Source organism: Carassius gibelio, chromosome B13, assembly GCF_023724105.1.
Source record: "Carassius gibelio isolate Cgi1373 ecotype wild population from Czech Republic chromosome B13, carGib1.2-hapl.c, whole genome shotgun sequence".
In the NCBI taxonomy this organism is placed as follows: Eukaryota; Metazoa; Chordata; class Actinopteri; order Cypriniformes; family Cyprinidae; genus Carassius; species Carassius gibelio.
This window is the reverse complement of record NC_068408.1, coordinates 26674878-26687705: the sequence shown is the minus strand read 5'-3', so window position 1 is coordinate 26687705 and position 12828 is coordinate 26674878. Positions and strand designations below refer to the sequence as shown.

Below are 12828 nucleotides of genomic sequence, written 5' to 3'. Positions count from 1 at the left end.
GTTTAATTTCTGGATACAGCACTCAAAATGGTCCCTTGTTTTACAGTGGATGAGAGGGAAGCACTGCAGCTGGGAGCAGGTTTCATGTCGCACAGGTGAAAAAGCCAGCAATCGGATTGGAAGCTGCCGAGCACTTAGCTGCAGACTGGGGCTTTTCACCTTTAGCATGGCTAGACCGCGCTGCCTCTCCCATTTTAGAAGTGTCAAAATGTTTTACGACACATACATTTATCATGTCCCGGGTCCTCATTTTTCATCATGAAGCCATACATTTTTAAATCCGCACTTCCCAGGCATTGCTACACAACACTATTGTTAGCTGAAACTGCGTTACCCTATGCAGAGATAGTCACGTGATGGATCATGTGAACATTAACGGTTGTAGTTTAACCAATATTGATCACATATAGTCAAATATGGGGGAGCGTGATTTCACAAAAGTACAACATCCTTGTTGATCCTGAAACATTCCAATCAACCAATCATAATCGAGAACTCTTCAGGAAATATAGGTTTTAGGCTTATAATTAGGGTTAGACGTTTCTACAACCTTGTTAATCCACTATCATTTCCCACTGATTTCAGAAATAAAATATGGGTAGGGCAAGGTTTAGGGATTCGGTTAAGTCTATATTTTTGGACAATAATGTTGATCCAGGATCTTTAGATGTTTATCCAGGAACATGTCTTACTTGGTAAAATCACGGTGACCAGTCGAATATAGAGATTGTGTAACAAATTTCCATGACTTTTTCCCCCCAAACTTTTCCAGCCCTGGAAATTAGCATTTTACAATTCCATGACTTTTCCCAGGATTTTCATGACTGTATGAACCCTGTATTCCTCTCAACATCTTCCAAAAAACAAAGTATTCAATATGAACCGATTGCTGCTTTATGGTGATGTAGGAATTTGAAATGTTGCGCTTCAAGTGGAGATTTGTAATAAGGCTATTGTCACGTGCGTGATCTAATTAGAGAGGAATTTAGACTGGGATACTGGACACATTGTTGGATTCATACAGATTACTCCTTTATATAGAATGTGGTTTGGTAAGACTTACTTCACTTAAGAATAGACATGTCAAGTCTTCTATAGATCTCATGCCTGTAAAGCATGCAATAAGTTTGATTTCATTCATCTATCAAAAGTACAGTTTTGTTATGGTGAGCATACAAAACCCATTTACAGATTCAAGTGATTACTTTTAAGTCCAAAAAGGAAACCAAAGTGCCCTTTGCGGTCAACTGGAAAAATAGACCATGATGCCAGTCTGTTGACCACAAACTCGGATCACAGGGCTAAAATAAGCTTTAACCAAGGTTGAGAGGTCCATTTCAAAAACACACTAGATGTTCAACAAAAGATGCAAACAATTACTGATTTAAGAGTTTAATTCATGCATCCAATAGCTAGAAGAGCACAGTCATTAACAGGGAGGCATATATGTGGTCTCAAACGCATCACCTGAAAGTGAAAGAGAAACAGAAAGTTAGCTTGACATGTTCAACAGGTAAATAAAGTGAAAATCATGAGCCACTGAATGCATACTTGGCTGATAGTAGTCATAAACCTCAACAACTGCTGGCTTGAGATTCTGAACTTCAAGAACCTGCTTCAGCTGTAGCCTGTAGGTCATGGGGACACCCTTGGGAACCTGCAAATCAGAAAGGATAAAGCAAGAGCAAATAAACGAATACACTGCACACATGAAGGGGACGGAGAGAGAACAGTGCACAGCTCACCTCTTTCAGATACACAAGCACATGGTCATCTCCAGCATCAACACGCTGCACTAGTGGAGCAAATGAATTTGGTGGAGATCCAAGCTGAGAGGGAAAAGTCCATTAACATCTTAAGTGGCTTGTTTTAGTACTTTACATACAAGTCATCTTAAAACATACAAACCAGTGACGTATCTGCTGTGAAACCCGACAGGAGTTTAATGTCCACAATAACCATGTTAGTAGTTGGCTTTGCACCATTGTACCTAAATGAAGGGGAGTTACATTTAATGATTGGGTGCATCTTCAAAAATGGCTTAAATGGCATTTATGCAGAAATTAAAATTGGTGGGACAGAACTACATTCAGACGGGCTTTCATGTGACTGTTACAGAATTGAGCAGGCACAGAGCAGCCTTAGCTCAGCTGTGTAAAGATGCATTAAGGGTCAAACAGGACAGTGTCTGAAGCGGTTCTTACGTCACAGTGATGTTCAACAGGAGATCAGCTCCACGCACTTTGCAGTCTCTTGCCACCTTCACTTCAACACTAAGTGTTGCAGAAACTTTAATTGGTGTCGGGATGTTGTAGAAACATGCAACCTGAGAGTACAAAACCAAAACATAAGGATAACTGGGACAAGCATAGAGGTAGAAGTTAAGTAGGTAAAGGTACAGACCTGCACAGACACACAGGTGGACCCTTGTGCTCCAACACTATATCTGCCAGGAACGTTCTTCAGTGGCTTCTCCTGATATAGCAGCCGGTTGTCCCCATTCACGTTGAAGTTATGAACCTCTCCTGCTACAGACAATGACTGTACGGTAACAGTGCTGGAGCCATCCAAGCTGAACACTTGTTTGGCAAGCAGAGACAAAGCATGAAGAGCCACCACGGTGTCCTAAAATTAAAGCTCCAGATTAAAAAATAAATACAAAAAAAAAAAAAAAACTCCACTCAGACAGGATGTTTATGCTTGTGTGGTAGTCAGTCACCTGGGTGGATGAAAAGCCTCCATAAGGATTCTGCTGGGTCACAAGCCAGTTGACAATGCGGTTAGAATAGCTCAAATCAGCGGTTGTGAGGGGCTGTACAGAGAGAATGGCCAGCAGCACATAGGAGCTGATCTCCACTGCCAGAGTATCTCCAGATGAAGTCTGAGACCAGTGAAGCTTATTGCCTTGGGGACAAGACAGAGAACAAAGTTGGTGCCAAAGACCCTGAAGAATGTCTCAATAGACCAGTGAAGCTCACCGTCAGAAATGGCAACATTGTCCAAGGAATTTAAAAGCTGTGTTCGAGTGTTGGTCTCTCCAGCCAGACTGAAGGTGTAGGCAAGCAGAGCGGTGGCATAAATGTTTCCCAGGTTCCCAACGACAGGCCTCAAGCAAGATAGAGCATTGGTAATGATGGGATCCTGAAAGCAAAGCAAATTTTAGACTACTGGGGGACTGGAAAGTCATCTTCAAGCTTTAGAACTACTGGTAGGCATGTTTTTACCGTGACAAGAACACCTATTTCAATCAGTGATGCAACAATGTAGCCTGTCATGGTCACATTATCACCAACGCCACCCTACAATGGAGCAGTAGAACAGTTAAGGTCAGTCTTAGACCAGTTATGGCACATTTAAAAGAAATAAGCACCTTCATGTCATTGTGGTACAGAGTTCCCTCTTGCATGAAACAGCCATCTGAACCCTGCTTGCTAATCAACCAATCCTGTGCGCTCTGGAGGACATTGGGATCAATGAAGATGAAATGCCTTGCTAGGCCAAAAGACCTCATGACGAATGCAGTCAACCTGGCCATGAAGAGTCACATTACAACCCAATTCAAGTGACGCTCAAAAGAACCGCAAGAAAACCTACCATGTATTGGATGCATCGTAACCAAAAGTGCTGTATGAACCATCACCGTGCCTGTAATTCAGTTGTCCCTGGTATCCTGAATTAAAAAAAAAAAAAAAAAAAAACCCACACACACACTTGATCAAGAGTCAGGCCAATGATTAGTCCTTTTAGGATTTGGTTATCTGTACCGCTCTGAAGGTAACCAATGGCAGTCTGTCGGATGGTTGGTGTGAGCTGTGCAGTGGCTTCAAGGTATTGTAGGATGTAAATATTGGGAGCAAGAACAATCATATTCTGTTCTCCACAGCCAGATGGCATCTGTAGCAAGCCATTAAGATTCTTTAGTGCACGACCCATAATATCCCCTAAGAGAGGAAGAAAATGAGTCAAACCAAAAAGCCAGAAACCAAATTATTTTGCTGAATGGCTTTAGGTCCATTTCCCCTTAAAGAAACTCTACCAAGGACTGAAACTGAGCATTTGGATGATCCTTGTATCACATTTGTTGGAAACATCAGAGATGAATCTTCTGAAAGGGCACTTCCTGTGGACCAAACAGAATGGATCAGCACAGAGTGCTAGGTTACGGTTTACTGGTAAAAGGTCGAATGCATTTAGAATGTTGGAGCAAACAAACCCTTTGGACACAATAACCAACTCTGGGTGAAGACCCTTTCAACTCCCTCAGGCTATAAAAAGCAATTAAACATCACTTTAGTAAAACCGCATGAGCTCCATGATCATACTCAAGAGAGCTGGTTAACACTTACCAGAACAAAAAGACTTCGAGTAACTACGTCAATGCGTCCTCTTTCTGGCACAGTCACAACTTCAGTGCCACACTGAACCTGGGATTGTTCAGCTTGAGCACTGATGGTCACATTTACAGATCCTATAGTACAGACAGGAAGTGAGCAAAAACTTGTATCCACTTCAGTTTAGGAAGATACACCATGCAAAACAGACCGAGAACAGAAGCTGAGAGAATCCATTTAAAGGTCTTTCTCCCATTGGCACAGAGACAGGAGGAGTACGGCTCATTAAGAGGTCGAAGACTGAAGTCCAAGGAAGAAGCTGGTGTCACTTTCACCTGCCAGTGAATTATACAAGTACACATTAAGTAAAGACAACCTTATTTTCCTCTACAGATCCAATTAGGGTGTGACAGACATGCTTCATTTTCTGGGATGGAGTTTTTGTGCTACCAACTTGGCTGGTTTAAGCTTGTAAGGGATAGTGGTTAACTGAAGTTTTCCATATTTAATGTGGTCAGCTGATAAGTGACATTTAGACTTCTTGAAATAAATTCTTGTACATGAGATATTGCTTCATACGAGAGGGAAAAAAAAAACAAAAAACAAAAAAAACACACACACACACACCATTACACTAATAAATATGAATTCAGACCATGATGCATTTGGACAGATAGTTGAACACCGTAGCCTTCAGCTCAAAAGACTCTCCACGGATGATGGAGTAAGGCAGGGAGAGCTCCAGGAAGAAGGGCTGGAAGGCAGTTAGCTGAACAGGAGGAGCCAAACCAAAACCTCTGGAAGACAGGCAGAACACCTCCGTCTCCCAGGTGGTGATAGTATCAGGAACCTTCAGAGCAACTTGTGTGGAACCAGAGTTTCTGAAAAAGGACACCAGAAGATACCAATGAGGGGGCAGGAGAGGGAAACCCATTAAGGCAAAGTGGCTTTAGATCACTGGGCTGTGGTCCTACAGGAACTGTGATTGAAAGTGCCTATTCAACTCGAAACGCACTAGATCCAGCCAATCATGTCCTTCAGGGTTATTTGAAAACTAGGAACAGTTGGACACCTCTTTCAGGTGTAGTCCACAAATACATGGGTATTTTATAACATGAGTTTATGCTCGGTTTAAAAAAAAAAAAAAAAAAAAACCTTGTCCACATGAAAACACAAAAACACTGAGGCACTGTCAAGAGCTATCAACAGGTGGAAGTATAAACCCAACCATAAAGCCACAGTGGCCAATTACAAACTGCCTCATGTAGACAGGAAATAATGGAGCACTCCAATGTCACAAGCGAAAAAGTCTCCAGTCGCAGTGTTGTCTAGCCAGTGAAACCAGAGTCTCTGAAAATCTTCACCTTCATTTTAGTGAGTGGATACTGCATTTGTGTGGACAGTAGAATTTGGCAGTTTTGAAAATCCCATTTCATGTCGACAGGGCCATAGGAGTCAATTTGCTGAAACAAGACTTACCCCACTTGAGCAAGCTGCCAGATCCAGGTTTCTGGAAAGTAAGTCCTGATTGTCACATCAAAAGAGGAGCTGCCATCACCTCCAGCACCCCCTCCTTCAGTCCCGCTTCCCAAGCCACTTCCCTGGCCACTTCCCTGAGCCCTTCCCTGAGCCCTTCCCACTAAGCCAAAAGCGACTGGGAAGAAGAAAAAAAAAAAAAAAAAAAAGATATATTTCTTTGGGACTGCAACTAATTGGATTTGTCCATTCATTATAGGCATTAGGCAAATCGGTTCTGTGCACCAAGTTATCCTATAGTAAGAAGAGGGGGTTCCACGGTTTACAGTATCTGGTACTTTTCAGTTTCACCTTAGTTGATTTTCCAAGCAAGCCATACCTTGCCAAAACATGACAATCTCTGCTGATCATGGATTGGCCACAGAGAAAAACACTACCCAAGTCATTGAACTTGCAACGAGACCTACTAAAAATCAGCACAGCGAAAACTGAATTCAGCTTTTTGGATTAGCACACCTTTAAAATATTTTTGGTCCAGTTTGATTTAGTAGTTTTATCTCTGCTTTTCAGACTTAAATGCATCCAGAATTCTGTTTTGGCGCATCCCTACTTAAAACAAGTGGTTTTTAACACCTTGCATTTGGATGCAAGAAGTCTGGGATACCACCATTTAAGCAGTAGCTGTCCCACTGCATTTCGCTTTCAGATTCAAACCCCCCCCCCAAAAAAAAAAAATTACCATTACCAAGCATCACTTGGTAAGACACGGTCAAGATATTTAGATTAAGAACCTAAAATGCTTACTACGGGAGTTGCGATAGTAATACAGTCCTCGGTACGTCAGGCAGTTAGGTTCTTGAACTGGCAGATTTGTTGCGACCTTTACCCCCACACTCTGTCAAAAGCAAAGCAAAAGATGCATTTAAAAAGTCAATCAGTATTCAGCCACTTAGTGATTGCAGACAACTTCCAACCTTGAAAACATCATAAGCTTCGTTTGCAAGAACAGCTCGACGGGGTCTAACATTCAGGCACTCCTGTTCATCCTCAACCAGATATGGATAATATGATGGTGATCGTACCGGAAGCTCTCTGAAGACCTAAGAACATTAAGGGGGGTGGGGGGGAAGAGATTGTCAAAAAAAAAAAAAAAAAAAAAAAACCCACACACTTTAAGCGGTTTAAGAGAAAGACACAGATTGACATCTTGAAGCAAACCACTGAGCTTTTGCTAAGCCTTTAAAACTAGACAGTGTCTTCTCCAAAGACCTGTCCATCAAGACAAAACACCAAGCAGCATGAAAACCAAATCTTGGCACATTGGTGAAACAAGATAATACAAAATCACTTAGGTTTAACTTTCCCCTAATAGGCATGTCAGCAATTGATGCAAATCTAGACAAGTTAAACCAGTGATCACATCAGAAGTCAAACACCTGGGATTGTAAACAAATCGTTTGACATTTTGCATGCAACAATCTTTGGTGTATGCCACAATAGCCGTCCTGTCCCATTTATAATTTTGCACAACTCATTCTAAAGAATAACCTTGATGTCAAAATCAACTTCAAGAATTTCTTAAACTGCACATGGATACCGCTTCAGCACTTAAACGTCTTTCTGGCTCCATGATTCGGACGCTCTGATCGACAGCGCTGAGGCCACACAGGGATCCTGCTTGAGCAGAGATGTTCAAAACTGTTCCCTCACTAGGAACAGCTGTAGGGGGAGAAAACTGCAGAGACACCTGGAACAAGAACAAGCTCAAGCTGAAGGACATGTGGCCATGCCCCACAAAAGTACAGAGGTAAAAAGGATATCCACATACCTGGTTTTGAAAACACTTTTCAGTGTCAAAAACTGCACTAGCAGCAACTACATTATCACTGGGCAGAACACAGAAGGCCAGAATCTGCACTTCTGGAGCCATATCTGGACTGACATGAAGATCAAATGACAGTGTGCCACTGGGTGCATTTAAAGCACTCACTTGGACCTTCTGAAATCCATGCAGAACAACCACCCCTTTGGACAAGACCTGACAGAAAATGGAGACAATCTGGTGCATTAAAAAGGTGCCCCCCCCCCACCCCACACAAAAAAAAAAAAAGCACGTCCACTCACCATATAGATTATGTCAGCACTGTAGTCACCAGTTTCTCCAACAAAATAATAGGCGATTGTCACTGGATATTTGGCACCACATTTCAGTGGCTGCTCAAGCTTTACTATATCCATTGAACTAAACGTTGGGTTGTTGGGAGTAGCAGTTTGGTAAAGCGGCACGGTCTTCACATCTATCCTGAAGAAGGGCGACTTATAACCATAAAAAACCGGTGAAGTTGCACTTGCCTGAGGATCAAAATGATAAAAAAAATTGGTTTCTTTGCCAGAGACGGCTTAGTTTAAAATTAGGATTAAGGCAAACTGTACCACAAGATTCAGATCAGCTTTAGGGAGATCTGCAGTGTTGAGGAAAAAAGAGGCCAGTCCATGCATGTCCGTAGTCAGATTCATCAGCAGTTTGTTGGGCCACTGGCTACCATCCAAGAGATAGACCATCTTGTTTGCAATTGGAGTCCCATTGAAAGAAGATGCCAAGATCTGTTGGGAAAAAGGTTAGGAAAGGGAACCAATAAAAGTCTAGTAAGAGATTAACCTTTACTTGCCTCTCCGTTAATCGTTGATCCATAGTTGAAGAAACCTGGGAGGTTCAAAAACATGACCTTGCCAACTTCAAACGTAATGGACACAGTTCTGGATTTTGAGGTCACAACATCTGGCAGGAAGTAAATGCCACAAATTTTAAGGAAACAAATAAACAAGAAACTGCTTCTAATCGGCCAGAAGCTCACCTGTTCCCTCCTCAGTGACGTTCCCATTAACAAGAAATACATCTTGCAGGTAGTTTTCAAAACTGGTGGTGAAAAATGCTGATGTGCGGATGGTAAGGGAAGCACAACCACTGTTGTTCAACTAGTAGCAGAACAAAAAGACAGTCAGATTTAAAATTTAGACAAAAGAAAACATCCTGCTCTGTATGGCAAAAATATACCATAGCAGTTGTGTTAAGACACACACGAGATGTGCCAGATACCAAACGGTATGGCTTACGACACACTTCCACCAATGCTTGACCAGGTACAGGTTGACCATATGTGTATCTGTGAAAAAAATAAATAAATAAACAAAAACACCCCACACACACCACAAGATCATAGACCGAAAGAAAAAAGTCAAGAGAATAAGAGCTCACGCTTACTTGGCACAAGCCTCAACTTTCAGTCCCGCATCTCCCACACTATACATCTGTGGTGTAGTCAAGATGACATCAAATTTGGGTAAAACTAAACCAGAAATAAAGGCTTCAAATTAGGACCCCAGTCATCAAAAACTACCCATTGCCCATCAAGTGTAACTTACCATACTTTTTCACCTCAAAAACCTGTGAGATCATTCGATCACCAATAAAAGCCCTCAGGGTGTACATCCCAACCTGAGCCTCAGGATTTAACGCGTGAGAAAGCTCCAATATCCACCCCGTTGAGGAAATGTCGGTCCACTGATTAATCCGGTTATTTTGATTGTCCTATTTAGAGGAAAAAACCTGGAATAAGAAACTGCAAGCCAAAACCCAAAAAACATGCAGGGATAAACCAGTGTTGGATCCATCCAAAGACTTGGTCCAGAACAAGTCCTCACCTCTACCATCACTAGACTGTACTGTAAAGACAAACAGAAACATTAGGCAATCAAGTACTTGGGGCAGGGGGGATACTGGACTAGAGGCAGATCAGGCTTTACCATTTGATCAAAAGGAACAAGTTTAGCATCCATGGTCAAAACCCTGAAGTTCACTGCAGGAGGGAAACAGAACATCGTGCATTTGAACATGCAGAAAGATCACTGCACTACAAGTTCTGATCAATTATATTTATACAAGGGTAATTCATAGCTCACCTGTTTGTCCTGGATTGTAGATGGGTTTGTCTGTTTGGATGAAGGTTAAAGGCAGGTAACGTCTGAACATGACTTTCCTCTCTTCTGTCATTTTAAAGAACCTCCCTTGAAGTACCACCCTCACTTTCTGCACCAATTCTTCAACATCTACTCGAGGGGCCTGTAGAGAAACACAGTCTTAATACAAAATAAATAAATAAATAAATAAATAAATAATAAAAAGGGCCACATGTGCCCACGGTAAAAGACCTGGAAACAAAAACAGCGGTGAAACTCTGTTGAAGATCTCTGCTGTGCAAGCAGTGTTGTCTGATTTTTGTCATCAACCAGAAAGATGGTCATTGTAAGACTCTCATTGGGTTTTAAAAGACTTGCACACAATTCAGCATTAGAGCAAGACTCAATCACTGCAGAAAACGTCACCAAGAAGGATCTGTGGTAACAGTAATTGGGTATTATACTATTAGATAGTATAAGTCAGATCAGCACACATTCATGCAGGTGTATAATCACAGAGGTAATTCCCATAATATAGAGACAAAAACAAACTTTGAGGAATAATGTTCAAAATAAAATGTCTTTTTTCAACCATTTACTCACGGTCCTGATGCCTGTCCATCAACAGCAAAGAGAAAAAGGGCTAAAATAAACCCGTTCAAAACACAAAATTCCTTCAAAGCCATGAGGGCGATCATCCAAGACTACAAACCAAACCAAATCAAATCAAATCAAATCAAATCAAATCAAATCAAATCCCTCTTTCACAAAACCTGCAGAACTTCACCAAGCTCTACAGCTACGCTCAATCAGCTGTAACTATTGCAGCAATATTTGAACGCTTTTAATTGGAGGAATTCATTGAACTCGTTAATGTCAATAATTAACCTCCAGCTAGTGTTGGGAGAAACGAAACTTTTCAAAGCTTCGACTCAATTGAACTAATTGCTTCGCAAAAAGATTCACTGTTTCGAAGTGCTCAAAACACCACACGCAGACTCCTGCTGGTCAAGACTGTGTAAATGCAACAAAACCTCAGGATAAAATATGCATAAAAACTGCTTTTTGCAATTTTGCAACTGCTTTTTTTTTTTGTAATACTATTAAATGCGTCATTCTTACTATTCGTGCTATTTCAGCTTGGTAACTTTCCATTAAAAAATTTACATTTCCATGATGTAATAATTTTATACAAAAGGGCTTGTTACACTTTAAGAAAAATGTGCTGGTCTACCTCAGGAAATTCCTCAGACATGCAAGGACCAAATGTCCACCCTGTTACAGGCCTTTCTCTCTCGTTTTGAATGCACAGTTATTGTAATATTTACATTTTTTAAGATTCAAAATGTTCTTCTCTTTACTCTGCAAATGTACTTTTCAATGTTCATAATCTGGCATTATCTTAAAAAAAATTGTTGTATTTATGAGACACAGTGTAATTTCAACACATTTATTTTAGAATAAAAATAAATTCAAATGGGATTTTGTAACCATTTTAATTTATTTCATTTTACCATTCCATTCCCTTCAAGTAACCACAAATATATATGTATAGTATATGTTGAACTTATTTTATTAATATATATATATATATATATATATATATATATATATATATATATAAAACACTGTGGTAGCAGGGTGGACAGAGGCGAAAACAGGGTGGACATCACAAGTCTAAACAACAGTATATTTCAACATGTTGCCTAAAACAAGAAGCATATTGTCACAATTTACAATCCCTACAACAGATAAATGGTTCTGTATATACAATGTGTAGGATATAAGGACTATTATCACATTAAAGTAAGTTGTTCTTATCTTGTTATAAGATCTAATTTGTTACACTGTCCATTTATTAGACTACAGAATCAGTTTATCAATGTATTTTACAATTTAAAGTTAATAGTTTTAGAGAAAATATTATTTGCTCTCTCTCTCACACACATGCTCGCTCACACACACACACACACACACACACTGCACTTTAAGATCTGTTCTCCCTAAGTTTCATCAAAATGTCTCTGTGGTCGCACTACACACAAAACACTGGACTATGCTCATACTAATGTGACTGATGCCTTCAAAGTAACACCCCTCCCCCACCTGGGTCAGTCTGACCACCTCTCTTTGTTCCTGCTCCCCAAGTATACCCCGGTCATCAAATGTGTGAAACCTACAATAAGGAATTTTTAAATCTGGCTTGAAGGTGCTGACTCCACTCTCCAACATCAATTCCAGCACACAGCCTGGTGTGAATTTTCTGCCCAGGCCACCACAAATTCTCAGATTAACATTGACACTTACACCAACTCTGTCCTGGAGCACATCAACAGATGTGTGGGTAGAGTGAACAAACACAAAAAAAAAATGAGATGCAGCCTTCAGGTCTGGAGTCCGGGAGGCTTACAGCTCAACCAGAGCCAACCTGAGGAAGGGTATCTGCCAGGCCAAACTCACACATAAACAGAAGATTGAAGAACACTTTAATTCTTCAGACCCCGGCGTATGTGGCAAGGCATACAAACTATCACAGACTACAAACCACCTAACCCTGTGCCCCCCTCCAGCTCTGCCTCCCTCCCAGAATACCTGGTCATGTGCTTAAACCCTGTGTGGAGCAGCTGAGTGAGGTCTGCACAGACAGTTTCAATCTGTCCCTGGCCCAAACAACTGTCCCCACTATCTTCAAAACTTCCACCATCGTACCAGTACCGAAACACTCCATTGCCTCAGTCCCTAACGACTTCCGTCTTGTTGCACTCACCCCCATCATTGCCAAGTGCTTTAAGAAACTGGTTGCATCCCACTTTAAATCCTGTCTCCCTGCTTCATGAGATCCATTCCAATTCGCCACAATAGGTCAACAGAGGACACCATCTCAATGGCACTTCACTCTGCCCTCACCCACCTGGACAGTCAAAACACACATGTAAGAATGCTGTTCATAGACTTCAGTCCTGCATTTAATACAGTAATCCCCTCCAAGCTGATCTTCAAGCTCAGCCAGCTTGGAATCAGCACACCCATGGCCATTAATGACTCGCAACATCGGCAGTTTTGT

General features: G+C 41.2%; 1 protein-coding gene across 1 annotated transcript; it reads right to left on the bottom strand.

Annotated features, from left to right (window-relative positions):
• Positions 1 to 1376: 1376 nt before the first annotated feature.
• On the bottom strand, positions 1377 to 10586 carry LOC127970718 (alpha-2-macroglobulin). Its single transcript, XM_052573408.1, has 34 exons — positions 10368 to 10586; positions 10017 to 10200; positions 9768 to 9927; positions 9612 to 9664; positions 9510 to 9530; positions 9231 to 9396; positions 9070 to 9154; positions 8863 to 8971; positions 8663 to 8783; positions 8477 to 8586; positions 8241 to 8411; positions 7932 to 8159; positions 7636 to 7845; positions 7405 to 7554; positions 6782 to 6907; positions 6612 to 6702; positions 5811 to 5985; positions 4987 to 5212; positions 4543 to 4666; positions 4347 to 4468; positions 4214 to 4265; positions 4037 to 4120; positions 3765 to 3941; positions 3595 to 3670; positions 3371 to 3527; positions 3225 to 3299; positions 2979 to 3141; positions 2720 to 2904; positions 2404 to 2625; positions 2205 to 2326; positions 1909 to 1990; positions 1746 to 1829; positions 1552 to 1657; positions 1377 to 1467 (listed from the first exon to the last, which is right to left on the bottom strand). The coding sequence occupies exons 1-34, from the start codon at positions 10460 to 10462 to the stop codon at positions 1430 to 1432; spliced, it is 4350 nt and encodes a 1449-aa protein (XP_052429368.1). The 5' UTR covers positions 10463 to 10586; the 3' UTR covers positions 1377 to 1429.
• Positions 10587 to 12828: the final 2242 nt, after the last annotated feature.